The sequence below is a fragment of the Morchella importuna genome, assembly GCF_003444635.1.
Source record: "Morchella importuna strain M04M26 chromosome Unknown Morimp01GS039, whole genome shotgun sequence".
Taxonomy (NCBI): Eukaryota; Fungi; Ascomycota; class Pezizomycetes; order Pezizales; family Morchellaceae; genus Morchella; species Morchella importuna.
The window spans coordinates 429,363-443,544 of NW_025763436.1; the positions used below are offsets into that span (position 1 = coordinate 429,363).

Genomic DNA, 14,182 nt, shown 5'->3' on the forward strand with positions numbered 1-14,182 from the left:
ACCATTGAGAGCAGATACCGCTTGATGTCTTTTTCGGGCTACCCCGGTCGAGTGATGGTTCATGACCCGCTTCGTTTTCAGCCAGCCTTGTGGTCAAGTACGTAAATGGCTCACATGTGAATTCAGACCGGACGCCATAAAACTCACTTATCGTGAGCGTACCTATATCCCTGCCACACTTGAATGTGGTTTTGTAGGACACTTCGTTGGTAAGGTTGACTTTTGTATCCTTGCAAAACCCTGGAATTTCGACCCTGATGCGGTTTCGATAGGGCGGAATGATTATAGATTCTTGATGTTTCCAAGAACAGCTGATAGTGAAACCTAAGACGTGTGCGTTATGTGCGCGGACTATGAGCTGACGATCAGTATGTACACTTAGTCGACTGTCAGGGTTTGTAATAAAACTCAGAAGGACCAGGGTTAAGTTATTTTATATCGGAGTTTTAAATCTCAAGTACATATAAGCAAGAGCCAATGAAGTAAAAAAGAAGTGTGGGAATTGAGTTGATGCCAGGACAGGGGGTTAAAGTCCATTTTGGTATAATTATAGCTTATTAGAGGTGTCGTAACGCTTGTGAAACATTGTTAATTTCCCTTTCGGTGATATATTTAAAGTGTAGTTTTTTTGAAACGAAAGCATGTGAGATAGGACCATAGACTTTTCAATGGATCAATTGATCAAATGATGTTATTTTGGGATTAAGCCTGGGGTTTCGACAGCTTTGGATTGTTTTGGGGATTGATCTGCGGAAGTAATCAGTCATCAGCGGGTTAGAATCGATAAGAATACCATATCATCTATATTGATATCTAGATGGAACAAACCTACGCACTTCAAGCCATATTCGTAAGTCTAGGGATGCAAATCCATGTAATGGCGTTTTTCCCTCTCAAGACAGTTTCTGCACTCTCTGAGGTATCTAACAGTGGGTCATGTGTGGTGATTCGGTCTAGAACTCCATCATAAGCAGCGTATAGATTGACGGCAACGAGGCCAAACCACAATCCGGAGAGAAACTCCGTTTCATACTTAATTAGATGAGTTGGATGAAGTATCTAGAACTCTTTCGGGGGCAGTTGCGGCATATAGAAATAAACTTACGCCTATCAACGGTCAGCAGAATTAATCCATTGCAATGGATTGTAAACTCACCCAGTGGAACCGCACATCGGTACGAGGATGCCTTAATTGCCCTATATTTGACCCACTTCCTTGAGCTCTCCCGAGGTCCCGATCGGAGGGACTGACGGACTGAAGTTTGAACACTTTCGATGATACCGGGCCCACCCAGAGCCAAGTAATAGAATGATACGGGATAAAGTTGATAGCTTTGAGTCTTGGTGGTAAAAACTCATGAAAGCGTTCAATCTTCGGTAGATCAATGTATCGTGCAGTGAATATAACGTGTCATTTATAGATTTATCTTACAACGTGTCACCAATCGATCTCAATCTCGAATCTCTAATCTCTAAACGGGTTCATCAGGAACGATAACACATGCATAGTAATGGGTGGATATTAGGTGAGGTAGTATGTTGGCAGAGTGTGGCTGTATGGAACACCACAATATGGCTTTAAACATTTTCTTAACGGTGATCGTGTGCCTTTTTGAAAAAAGTAATGATATCTTAAGTACGTCACGCACTGTCACGCATAATCTACCCCACCACGCTAGTCCGCTTTTCATATCTCAACGAATAAAAAGGTCAGGTAATATCAGTTTAGACTTAGTTTTTGAAACATTATTGCATGTCTAAAGTTCATGACAAACTGTTTTCGATAGCTGCAAGATAGCTAGGTCATAGGTAATCAGCACCGCAGGACAACCCTAACCCACACAAACCGAAATCGGATTGTCATTTCTTTTGAAACTGTTGATAATAAACCAAATTATTATCCTGAAGCTTTAAATTGTTATTTTTACTAATCCTTTTGTCATTGGCACCAGAAAATTCTGGAAACCTCCCCCCGAGCTAAAGAGCGGGATGCGGCCAGACAAAAGCCAATACGAAAACGGTAGGGTTTGATAACCCCTAGGGATTTGGGGGATGGCCATCCATATGACATAGTCTGAGCAAATTCAGGACCAGATTACATACTCCAGTCATTAGCACTGCCACCGGCCGGACGAGACGCCCGAAGACCTCGTCAAACCAGGCCAGCACCGATAGAGAAGTCAGTAAAGACCTCCGGACGCCCCGACTCCCCGTTAAGAATTCGAGCAATATCGGAAACCTTGAAAGGGCTATGGTACCGACCCCACACGGATCTGCCGGCCTCCGCAATGATCATCCCATCCGGGAAGATTCTAGGACCAACAAAACCATGGGCCCTAGGTATTTCTTTTCTTCTTCGCATGCCTATCATACCACTAGGCCCCTTTACTCTAAATAAATTTAATTCAAAAATTAGAAATGCCCATATAGAAAAGCCGCATCTTCATCTAGACCTAATGTGGATCCCCCACGAAGAGACTCGGAATCCGGAACACGATGAATCCGTTGATGTGTAACCCTAGCCCTGTAGGTGTATTCCCCGGACCCCGCGGCCCCGAATTGAATCCGACGGGACCCCTCACTTGGAGAAGGTCTGATTATGCTGTGATAGGCGTCTGTAGTGAAATCTGGCTACGCATGATTATTGGACACATGTTTCGAGATATATTGATGTAGTACGGTACGTAGGGCTTCCCGCAGGGGGGGTATCGCGTACTGCTGGGGAGTGCGGCACAACGACCGTTGAGAGTTGGGGATAAGGTACATCTTGCTGTGGGTGGGTTTTAAATTATCTGATTACAAGTCTATGAATAGTAAGCAATTATCTTCTCTAGAGAAAAGCCGGTGAATGGGGAAGGGGGTGGAATCTATCGAGTGATACTTCATGAATGGTCGAACCGTCAGCCATAACGGAAGAGAATATAAATCTTCAAGAGATAACTGACTAAGGCTACATCTCTTGAGATCTCTAAACAACCACCTTGGAATGATTAGTAGTCGTGATTTTGATTTGATATCAGTGTCTGTGTCTTGAGCGACGAGGATCTTCCGGTGTCCGCGATATATATGGCGCCCGTCTTGAGATAAACCGTGAGGACTAAACCCAACCCATGAGAAATGATCAAATCCTAAGGTAGACAGTCAATTCAAGGTTACCGTGATATAAAATTTGAATCACCAAAAGTCGTCCAACCAGGCTCACCACAGGTCATAAATATCAACACTGCGGCAGAATCTAACCACCCCAGATCTAGAACTCATGATCAACCAAACTCTCCACATTTCGTACCCTTCACGAGACAGGATATCTCATGAGCTTATCTCGCTTTGAGACTTGCTCAAAAAGTTGCAAAATATACCACTAATATCAGTGACAAGATAGCCAGCAAAAAACCCAATCCACCACCGAGCTCCCAACAAAAAGACGATACTTAATTCTCAACCCCAAGCAACATACTTATCAGTTGTTTCATCGCCTAATTATTCAACATCTGGATAAGAGTACCAAGGAATATGTAGAGACTTCAGTTTCATTTTGTAACGCTGTTAGTGGTGGGGCTTGGGTCACAGCTACTCACTCGACCCCTACCTCAGTCCTGTCTTCGGACGAATGAGATGAGAGAGATAAGAAAAGACGAGACGAGACGAGACAAGCTCAATCCCCACTATCATCCCGAATAGCTTCGTAGACAACACTATCCACATCCACATCCACATCCACCATCCACCATCTACCATCTACCATCCACTATCCACCATCCACCATCCACCTATCTCACCTCCCCACCCCAACAACAACGCCAGAAACACTAACCACCACCCACTAAGCGTGACACATCCACGGAACTCCGGAGCGTAATAGGAATGCCGCTCTCTGTGATGCTCACTACCAACTCCTGCGATACAGCTACGGAACTCCGGTCCGCAAGAGATGGAATATCGCGCTCTGTGGTACTCAGTAGACCCTCATCACCGGCAATATTTGCAACTGGCGACAAAGCTACGGAACTCCGATACCTGTAGGAGGAGGAGGGGAGAAGGAGAGGGGGAGGGGGAGGGAGAGGACAGGATGTTGCGGTACTCCGAGGTAGAGGATGAGCGCCCTTGTGTCCCTGTGTCCATGCATGCCTCGAGGACAATATTCTGACCTTACCAGCTCGATCGAGGACTTCCGGCCAAGAACAATTCTTGCATGCAGGCTGTATATAATACACACTTGATACGCCCCTGGTTAAAATATGCACCCCATTTTGAGATATATCATTTTTTTTCTCTCTCTTTTTTTTTTTTTTTTTTTTTTTTAGTTTACCTGGTCGTCCTTGCAATTGAGAGACCTCGAAGATAGCAGTGCCGGACTTCGAGGACATGACAGACAAGGACCAAGGAATGTACCTCGAGGACACATCCAAACCTTGCCTGGAGCGTCATCGCGGGCCTGCCGGGCACTATGCAGTACTCGGTCTAGGTAGGCTTGGTGATGCTGACCACCGACCACTCGGCGTGACAAAGCCACGGAACTCCGGTGCGTGGGAAGGATATTGGAATGTTGCGCTCCCCTGAGATCAATAAGTCCCGATCGACTGGTCATGGGGATGCTGCCGGCTGGTTTGGTACAGATGGTGGTACGTTTTGCAATTTGGGGGTCTCAAACTGGGAGCGGCGTGTTAGCGTTGGCGCAGATTTTGATTGAGAGGGGAAAATATCATTGCTGTTCTGACCGATCCAATTCAAAGTCGTCCTATCCACCAGAACATACGGCTTGGGCGCCCAATGATCCGCCAGGAGATCGCTTTACCGTACTTCATTGAAAATAGCTTCCCACTGGTAAGAAACTGTCCCGTTGGTAAGAGATTGTCCCACCCGTTCATATAGCTGGTCAGATAGATATGTGTAGTCAGGCATGCTTTAGTAATAAATAAATAACATGATAGGACACAACTCCTGGTCTTATGGAAGTTTGGCGGAATATCATGAGCTGAACTAAAACGTTGCGTCAAATGTGTATATGTAAGTGTTTCCTTCACCTAAACCACCGAGCTGGAGCTTTAGTAATTAACTATAACCCTTGCAATACTCAGGTAGTGATTGACACGGGCCGAGCGGGGGTGGGGTCATATTCCAAATACTCGAGCCCTTACCTTAACATACAAAGCCAGCTCCAGTTTACTAGCTCCCAGGCTCAAGCTTTCTGCTAGCCTTGAGTCGTATGACAGGCGCCTATGACTATGGTAAACAGATTCCGATAGGCCAGTCCGGGCTTTTTTGCTGCTGAAATCTCTTACCATTCGATGTTTTTTTTTTAAAAAAAAAACATATGTACTTATTTCGGCTTATATAGAGTAAACCTCTCATAAATTTAAAGCCAGGGTCTGTCCATATATCCACAAAACTCTAATGATCGCTGCTGGTTGGGACGTGAAATCTCTTTTGAGTTGGGTGGCGCTTTTTCTGTATTCCGATAAAACAAACACCTGGTGGATAGGACGCTCTTGCGACTCAGTCAGAACGTGGCCCGGTTTGGGGGGGGGGGGACACCTACGGTCCATATGCCAAGCATCACACATTCTCACCCATCACTACGAATTGCGCGGGGTTGGAACTGTCACAAACTTACTGCTACCGCCGCTAGAAAGAAGGGAGAGAGAGGACGCAAAAGCAGAAAACGGGTCTCCTGGGTTCCATCATCCGGCCAAGAAGATGATTGCAAACCACATGTGCATTCATATGGTATCTAATACAGCAATACAAAGTGCTACTTGAGCTAGTATACACCCCCCCCCCCCCCCTTTTCTTTTTCCCTCCCCACATTGCATGCACCATGCACATCATATCATGTCAAGAGACAAATAATAATAATAACAATAATAAAAAGTCCACACTTTCCTACTCCTTCCCACCCCACCTGAACCTCTCATCGCCATCCTCCCACCTCTTCTCCGTGTAGCCAAGATCCCGCTTGACCCGCTCCACCGTCGCCTTATCGCCCGTGTTCTTGCCAATATTATCACTGATCTTGACCGCCGGGTTACCGCCGGCCGACGAGATCTTGATGACGATGTTGAGCGGCGTAGACTTCTTCTTTGGCTGCGAGAGGTGGACGAAGTCGTCTTTTAAATTTCCGCGTTAGCACCATCACCATATCAAGAGCAGCCAGCCGGCCAGCCAGGGGAGGGGGGGGGGGTGAAAACTCACTGGTCAAGAAGGTCCCAACGCCAAAACTGACATTGAAGCCCGCAGCACGGGCAGCCTTGTTGTATTTCAAACATAGCTCGACGTCCAAGCTGTCCGAGAAGACGATCGTCTTCTCCTCCTTGATGCCCTGCGAGTCGTAGAACCCGCGCATCCGCTTCACGAACATCTCGGGGTCGCCAGAGTCCTGGCGGACGCCCGCGAAGGTCTCGGCGTAGGACTTGCCGTTCTTGTAGGGTTGTGCAAAGCAGCGGAGGAACTGCTCGGTGCCGAAGGTGTCGGTGAGGGCAATGCCGAGGGTCTTTAGATGGGTGTTAGTACCAACCTGTAGGGAAGGAAGGGAGGGAGGGAGGAGAGCTTACGCCTTCGCCGAAGCAGTTGACCCATTTCCCGAGCCCGACTTCGTTGGCGGATATGTAGTCGTCTGTGATGGCTGCAATGCCCATGAACCATTCATGGGCGACGGTTCCGATGGGCGTTAGATTGAATCTGTGGGCGAAGTGGACGTTGCTTGTTCCACTGAGACGGCCAGCTCCATCGCCCTTACTGAACTCTTCGTTTGCACGGATGATGCCTTTGATGACCAGTTCTTGCGTGTCTATAGGGCCCGGAGCTATAAGCCACAGAGTTCAGGGCATGGGGAGTGGCATGAAAAAAAAACGTACGGTAGCTTCTTCGTCTTCTGGTTCCAAACTCTGAGAACACACAGCCGTTTTGTAGGAGCACTTTAGCTTTGTTGTATCTATTTTCCCCCAAATCCGTCAGCACAGCATAAAGATATCAGAAAATTGAATATCCATACGCTCTCTCCTCCTGCCCATCGTAATTCCAGTCCGTATTCGAAAACTTGAAAAACGCCTCACTAACCAACACCAACAGCGGGATCTCGTAAAGGATAGTCTCCACCCACTTGCCCGCCACGTCGATCCTGACATCACCCTACAACAATTAGCCTTCCCTCCCTCCCAGCTAACGGATAGATCCGGCGCAACAAACAAGCTCCAACTTATCCGCACCCAGCTCCCTCTCCTCCCGCTCCGTGCCAATCTGCACACTCGTCTCCCCCGCCGGCGTGAACGTCAATTTCAGCTGTTCCGCCGGCCGGAAGTAGAACTTCTCCAGATACGCGATGTACGCCGCGGGCAGGTACGGACATGCCTTCTTGAGGAACTCGAGCTCGTCGCCGGTCAGACGGAGATCGCCAAGCTCTACCACTTCATTAGCGGAAAGAAAAGAAGAAAAAACCAGCATCATGGAAGGTTCCGGCCGGTCGGTCGGTCGGGCGGGAAACGTACTTGCGCACTGGACCTCCAGCCACTCGAACGCTGCGCGCGTGAGCTTCAGATCGGGGGTTCGGTTCGTGAAGGCGTACGTCACATCTGGGCGTGCGAGAGACAGAACGGGTTAGAGAACATGTTCCAGCGGGCGGAGCGGCGAACAAACCAACATCGGGGTAGTTTGCCAGGACTGCGCATTGCATTGTGAGCTTGTAGAGGTCGGTGTCGAGCAGCGAGGGGATGCCCTCCTGCGTTTGGTCGTACTGTGTATCTGTGGCCATGGTGTGTGTTTTATTGATTGTCTGTTTGTGTGGGGGGTTTTGGGTGTGAGTGTGTGGTATAGGTAAGTAGTGGAGGAGGAGGGGGAGAAAACAGGAGGGAGTAGGAGGGGGGGTTTGTATGGTGGTGGTTCTGGTGGTTGGTGGATTGCACCGGTGGGCGTCGGTCGTTTGCCGTGCGGGATGATGTAAGAGTTAAGAGTCAGAGATGTAAGTTGTATTTATGTACCCCTCGCACGTGACTCGCCTTATCATTATCGTGATTGGCTTGGGAGACAAGGGGGGGGTGGGGGTTTGTAGATGGGCAATCGCAGTTGAAAGAAGTGCTTGTGATTCCCATATTGAACTCTTCAGGTACAAACCATTATGATAGAGATGTGGAGTAAGTGGTTTCTGCAGGTGCGCCGGTTTCATTATGCAGGGCGTTTTATATCCAACTGCATCGCATATACGCCTGTGCTACCATCTATCTACTCTAGATCTTAATATCGATCATTACCTCGTAGTTATATCATAAAGGTTTAACTCCAGTTGCAAACAAGAAAGTTATTCATGCCCCTCCAAAGCAAACACCCCCGTAGGCGTTGACTGTCTTCCGTCTTGGACGTTAGGAATATTCTCTTTGCATGAATCGTATCCTAACCATTCTTGATGTCTCGTGCTAGCCGTTCTATATGGCCTGGTGTATATTAGAGGACAGGGATTCAAATGGTCTGTTCAATCGGATTTGTGTTTAATTTCGATCATGCTTAGCTCTTGTCCATGATTCCGTTTGCGGTACTTAACAGAACCCTTGTCATGGAACAATAGCATAAGACCCAACAACCTATCAGACATCACATCTAAAGAAATGATTATTACCCCCATTGATAGCAAGGCTAGCTACATATATAGTCCGATCTATCTACTGTTTGACAGCCTAGCCCCACATGATACAATTTTGTAAGAAACCGCATGTAGGCAACACCTTGTATCCAGCCAACGGCCTAGGACTTCTACCCCCAGAAATCAATAACACTGATTAAGTGAAGCCCAATTTAACCACCGGTATATAAGGGCCTCTTCTTCTATGATCCCAACAAACGGTTTCCCCAAAAAACCGCCCAATCAACGGCACGACGCACCCTTTTCCCACGCCACAGACGGCACCATAAATACTATCCGCACTTCCCGCTGAACTGGTTGATATGATCATTTACCCTTTCAAACGGCGCCATATGTGCATACAGACAAACCACAAAGGCCTCCCACCGGTAGAGGGGAGCCACATGAACAAAGCCCACAACCCCACATTCTACCCCACCCGTGACCGCAATGAATCAACCACACGCCCAGGCCCAAGCAGCCAATACTATTGCTCATAGCCTTCCAAGCCCCCAATTATCAACAAATAGTCAAGCCACTAAACCCGTAGAAGCAATACCCCCATAGCCAGTTCATGTGCGCCCAGCACCCCTAGCCCTACACCTCCCCACCACCAACCCTCCCAATCGCGATAAGGCCCACAATAAAGCAAAGCCGTACAATAACAGCATCCCACCCACCCACCCACCACCACAATGCAAGCCACCAAACGTGCCTCAAAACGCCTGAGCAAATACATGCTCCACACTCTCCTCCGCCCCAGCACTCCTCCCATCACTGAAATGGCCCGCAACGAAGATCTAGACGCCGCGCACCGCCGCCAGAGATCAGAAGAGGACCACCTCTCCGCCGAGCCCAACGCCGCAGAGGGCCACGTCCGCATCGACCAGATCCCCGACAGCGAGCTCATCAGGCTGTTTGACCCCGCGGGGCCAGGGGTCACTGAGAGCGGGTACGTGAGTGCCCGGCATGTTGGGATCCCGATCATCCATATCGTTGGAATGGGTATATAACATCTCCACTTTCCCCCTCCATTCATCACCCCCAATCCTATATACTAACACCCCCTTCTCTCCCAGCGCCCTCCCTCCGCCCCTATCACACCCTCTGGCGCCACCGCTACACCCTCGAAGTGCAGCTCCCGCACAACTGGAGCGCCCTCCGGCAGCGCTACGCCTGGGCGCTGCTGCCCGAGTCCGCGGTGCGCACCGGCGACCTCGACGCCGACATCCGCGTCGCGCGCGAGCTGTGCGTGCTGCTGCGCCTGTGTGCCCGCGTCCTGGGCGCGGTGCTGGCTGCTGACGGCGCGGGGGACATTGTGAACACGGTGCAGTGGGTCCGCGATGAGATTGCGAGCGTGGGGGAGGATGAGGTGAGGTGGAGGGGGTGGCTGGAGGGGATGGTGACGCAGAGGGAGAGGGGGTGGGGGTGGGGTGGGTGGTAGGGAGTGAGTGGCGAGTGAGGGGTTGTGATCCGGGGAAATTTAAGGATTTTTCTTTTTTTTATTTCTTTTGTTTTTCGTGGTCTCGGTGTTTCGTGGTGTGTTTTCTTTCTTGCCTTTCTTTGAGTGGTTTTGTGATTCGATTCCCATTTTTTGCCATGTGTCCAGCTGGAGTTTCCGTTTCGTCAGCATGATCCATACCATACGAGTCTCTATATATACGGATAGCTCATAGTAACTTATAATTTCTAATATACATACCTATCTCCTAACTTACCATACTTCCACTGCCCAATATTTCAGTCTTCAATCTTCCTAACTTATGAGTGTTCCTACTTAACAGGCGAGGCCCCAAAACCAAAAAAAAAAAAAAACACTCCACAGACCATAGACCACATATTCACCAGTCTCCAAATCCCCAATCCCAACCTCCAAACCCCCAACACGCCAACTCGTGAATGCAACACCAACCCAAAAACACACCCCATGTGCCGCACTCCCGCATCCGTAATAACAACCAAATCACATACCCTGCGTTCCACGGTGTCGGATCCACCTGCCAAGCGCCGAGCTGACCGAGTGATACCCAGTGACTGTAGCGCGCACACTAGCAACTAGTTGGGGATTAGTAATCAGATGCTATTATTGTACTCCATAGACAGGGTTCCATCCCCCGCACTGAACTGCACCAATGTCGTCTCGTCTCGTCTGGTATTTTTCTGTTTCGTCGTATACGTATTTGGGTTTTTCTACTGAGTGGTTCCTAATTAGCAACTACCAAACCCACCTACCTTCTCCCCGCCCACCCCCCCCCCGGGCCCCGCCCCGCCCCAGCTCCCCCTGATACTACCCCACTCGGCTCATGATCCAGATGGAGCAGGTAGCAGGTAGTAAGTAAGTTCTCGCGAGGATCAGTTTAGAGTTAATTTGCAAGTCATGATGGTCACAGATCACCGTATAGTTCAAGAATCACTTTGAGCAAAAAGAAGTCATTTTTGAATGGTAATATATATTCCAGCCGGTCTATTAACACACACGACCAACCAAGCACCCCCTCCCAAAAAAGTCAAGTCCACACTAACAAAAGAAAGCAAAATACAAAAAAGGACAAAAGAAGAGAAAAAAAAGGTCTGTACATCAAGAAGTACCGCCAGCTCAGCTCAGCTGGCCCGCCCCCCCCCCCAAAAAAAAAATTGTAATAATACACCCAAAAGAATTGTTTCACAAAAAAGTTGAACAAGAAGATGAAGAAGCTCTAAAGGAGTGTGTATGAGAGAGAAAGAGAGAAATATTTAAGCACCGCAGACAGGGACGGGCTTGTTGTTCTCGCAAGAGCACTGGCATCCGGAAGGAACCTGGACAGGGAGCGCGCGGGTGTAACGGACGGATCTCTTGCACTCGGTGTTGCCAATGACACCCTCCTCGCCGGTGGTGTCGGAAGGAGAGGCCTCGGGGACGGAAGCGGTCTTGGTCTTGCCAGGAGCACCGGGGTAGCTTGGGTAGCTTGAAGGAAGCCTGACAGTTGAGGTAGCGGCGACGGAGGTAGCGGCGGCGGCGGTGGATGTAGCGGCAGTAGGAGTAGCGGCAACTGATGATTCAGATCCAGATCCAGATCCGGAGCCGGAGCCGGAGCCGGAACCAGAGCCAGAGCTACCGCAAGAACCGACAGGAGCGCCAGGGTTGGCACCGGAGCCGGTGGTGATAGCAGAGCCTGGGTTGGGGAACTCCACGTCAGTTCCCTCGACGGTTGTGCATCCGTTTCCAATGTTGGCAGTGAAGATATCTGGGTAGGCTGAGAGACCGGATCCACCACCAGTGACAGTGACAGCAGCGCAGTTCATGTACATCTCCCTGTTACCAGTCCTGTTGAACCAAGACCAAGCCAAGAGGACCTTTCCACTCTTGGTATCCGCTGGGATAGTGTATGAGAGTGAGGATGTCCCCGAAACAGGGCAGTTTCCAATGTAAGATTGGATGACCTTGAAAGTTGAACCGCCGTCCTCAGAGATTGAGAGCTGGCAAGATCCACCATTGTGGTTAGCACCACCGGCAATAGTCACTGATTGCGAGGATCCAGCAGCATAGGTAGCGACAGAACCACCCTCGGCAGTGTCGAGGAGAGAGGCGTAGCCCTTGCAAGGGTAGTCGGAGCCGGAGTCGGAAAGAGGGGAGGTGTAGTCGTAGTCCTTGGTGACAGCGAACGTGTTCTCTGGCAGACGGATTGGCGCGGGGTCGGTCATCTTCATGTGAGCATTGGCAATGCTGAAGAGGGGGAGGATAGCGCAGAAAATGGTTGCGAATGAGGGAGACATTTTTGTGAAGTTGGTTGAGAGTATTGTCGAAAAAGGTTGTTATTTGTTGGGAGCTAGCGTGAAGAGTACCGGTACTTCTGAAGTGTTAAGGCTTATTTGTAAGACCAAAAAAGGTTATAGATAACTGAATTTGTTTTTTAAGGTATCCAAAAAGAATGGTTGATGGGTGTTTGGAAACAAATTCAAATGAACGACCCAGTCGTTTCGAGAAAAGAAGCTTAGTGAGTGAAAGAACGAAAGTAACTGAAAGACAGTGGAAGACTTGCTTGCTGTGGATGCTGGCTGATGTGGAATAAAAAAAACCAGAATCGGGGTGAAAGAAGGGGTCTTATATCAGTAGAAGGACTCCGCCCAAGATTCAGGTTTCGGCACTACCTCTACTAAGGACTACCTAGTTAGCTCGCCCATATTTCCTTCACATGGTGTATCCAATAAGCTAGCAAAGAACGTTGACAGCCTGGAAAACCCAAGAATGGACCCCTGCCCATCAGTTCAAGGATACTGGCCGCAGGAAAATTTTCTGTCCTCTGGTTTGTCCGTGTGGCGATCGTCCTAATGCTGCATCCTTGATAGGAACCAGGTACACCAATAGGACATCAGGGCTGGACCTTTGGGTGTGCAGTTTCGGGCAAGCGCGCGGTCGTACGAAAGCGGACACCTTCTGCAGAGCGCTGCACACCATTTTTGGGGTTAGGGTTTCCATCGCCAATGAGAATTGCAGACCGGCACTCAACTAAGAATACGTGAGTGAAAAGGGCAACCCATGCCGCGGCAGTAGGCAGATGGCAGAGTGACTGCTGCGTGCCTGCTTTCCTCCAACGGCTCGGTTCCGAGAGGCGGAATCTCGGTAATGGTCAAATAAAGTACGTGCAAATAGTGGCGGAGGGACAAGCTCAGTTGCAAGAATAGTGGCGAAGGGAAATATTCAGGTGCTGTAGAGTATACCAGTAGATCAATACTTCTAGAATATACCTAACATGCACTTCTTTGATGTGTAAATATCTCGAAAAAATAGCTGGTAGAGTACCTACATAGGTAAGCTGCATATTCTATTCTTTTGCCGACTCGAGATACTCAAAAAATAATTGACGATTAGCTAAAAATACCTCATTGGGTGTAGATAATTCCTCAATTAGTATATGTATCTATGATGATGAGGGGTCGGCAGTCTGCTAACCTGAATTCATCATGGAGAGACATTCGTTCCGCCCATTCCTCCATCTCTTTCGCGCCGAGATTGATCGTAGATGTCATTGGTACACAAGGACACATCCCCGGTACTTGTTCAAGATGTACCTACTTTTTGACCCAACTAAACCACGCACAGACTAAATACGTACTCGATGCCTGAAGCTTGACTTTTTAGATAGGATGAGCGCTTGGCGGTAAACTGGGTGATCCAATCAGCACCCGAATAAGCACAACAAGTCACCACTAGTGTCGTGAAACCCCCAACTTACCCTTACCTTCACGTTGCTTTTTGATTTTTTTTGGGCCGAGTTGAGGCCATCATGAAACGTAGAGCAGCAGAAGAGACTGCAGTAGTGAGAAGTCTTACGAAGTGTGCGCGAGTAAGGGGTGTCCACGCTAGCAACCGAGTGATGGAACCGAGGATGAAGGGCAGGAAAGGTCCTTTTCTGTACCTCAGCTGCTGTCCTTTCTCGGTAAAGGATACATGCTCTACTTTGGAATCCATTTCTGTCCGTCGTCGTCGTCGCCGTCGTAGTTATGGACCAAGTTCTTTCACCACGACGACCACCATATCCTCCTTCTCCCGCTGTAGATACGATTCCATTGCTCACAAGCAACTTTTAAACAGGC

At 48.9% G+C, this 14,182-nt stretch overlaps 3 protein-coding genes across 3 annotated transcripts; 1 reads left to right on the forward strand and 2 right to left on the reverse strand.

The window, feature by feature from the left end:
• Positions 1–9,303: 9,303 nt before the first annotated feature.
• Positions 9,304–10,052, forward strand: LAJ45_09874 (uncharacterized protein; the record flags this gene model as incomplete). Its single annotated transcript, XM_046119405.1, has 2 exons — positions 9,304–9,613; positions 9,688–10,052. 2 exons carry the CDS (start codon positions 9,304–9,306, stop codon positions 10,050–10,052), a joined length of 675 nt encoding a protein of 224 aa, XP_045967480.1.
• Positions 10,053–11,341: 1,289 nt separating this feature from the next.
• On the reverse strand, positions 11,342–12,361 carry LAJ45_09875 (uncharacterized protein; the record flags this gene model as incomplete). The annotated part of the gene is made up of 1 exon (XM_046119406.1): positions 11,342–12,361. The coding sequence occupies one exon, from the start codon at positions 12,359–12,361 to the stop codon at positions 11,342–11,344; it is 1,020 nt and encodes a 339-aa protein (XP_045967481.1).
• Positions 12,362–12,913: 552 nt separating this feature from the next.
• Positions 12,914–13,615, reverse strand: LAJ45_09876 (uncharacterized protein; the record flags this gene model as incomplete). Its single annotated transcript, XM_046119407.1, has 4 exons — positions 12,914–13,032; positions 13,096–13,293; positions 13,393–13,415; positions 13,539–13,615. 4 exons carry the CDS (start codon positions 13,613–13,615, stop codon positions 12,914–12,916), a joined length of 417 nt encoding a protein of 138 aa, XP_045967482.1.
• Between the last annotated feature and the right edge of the window lie 567 nt (positions 13,616–14,182).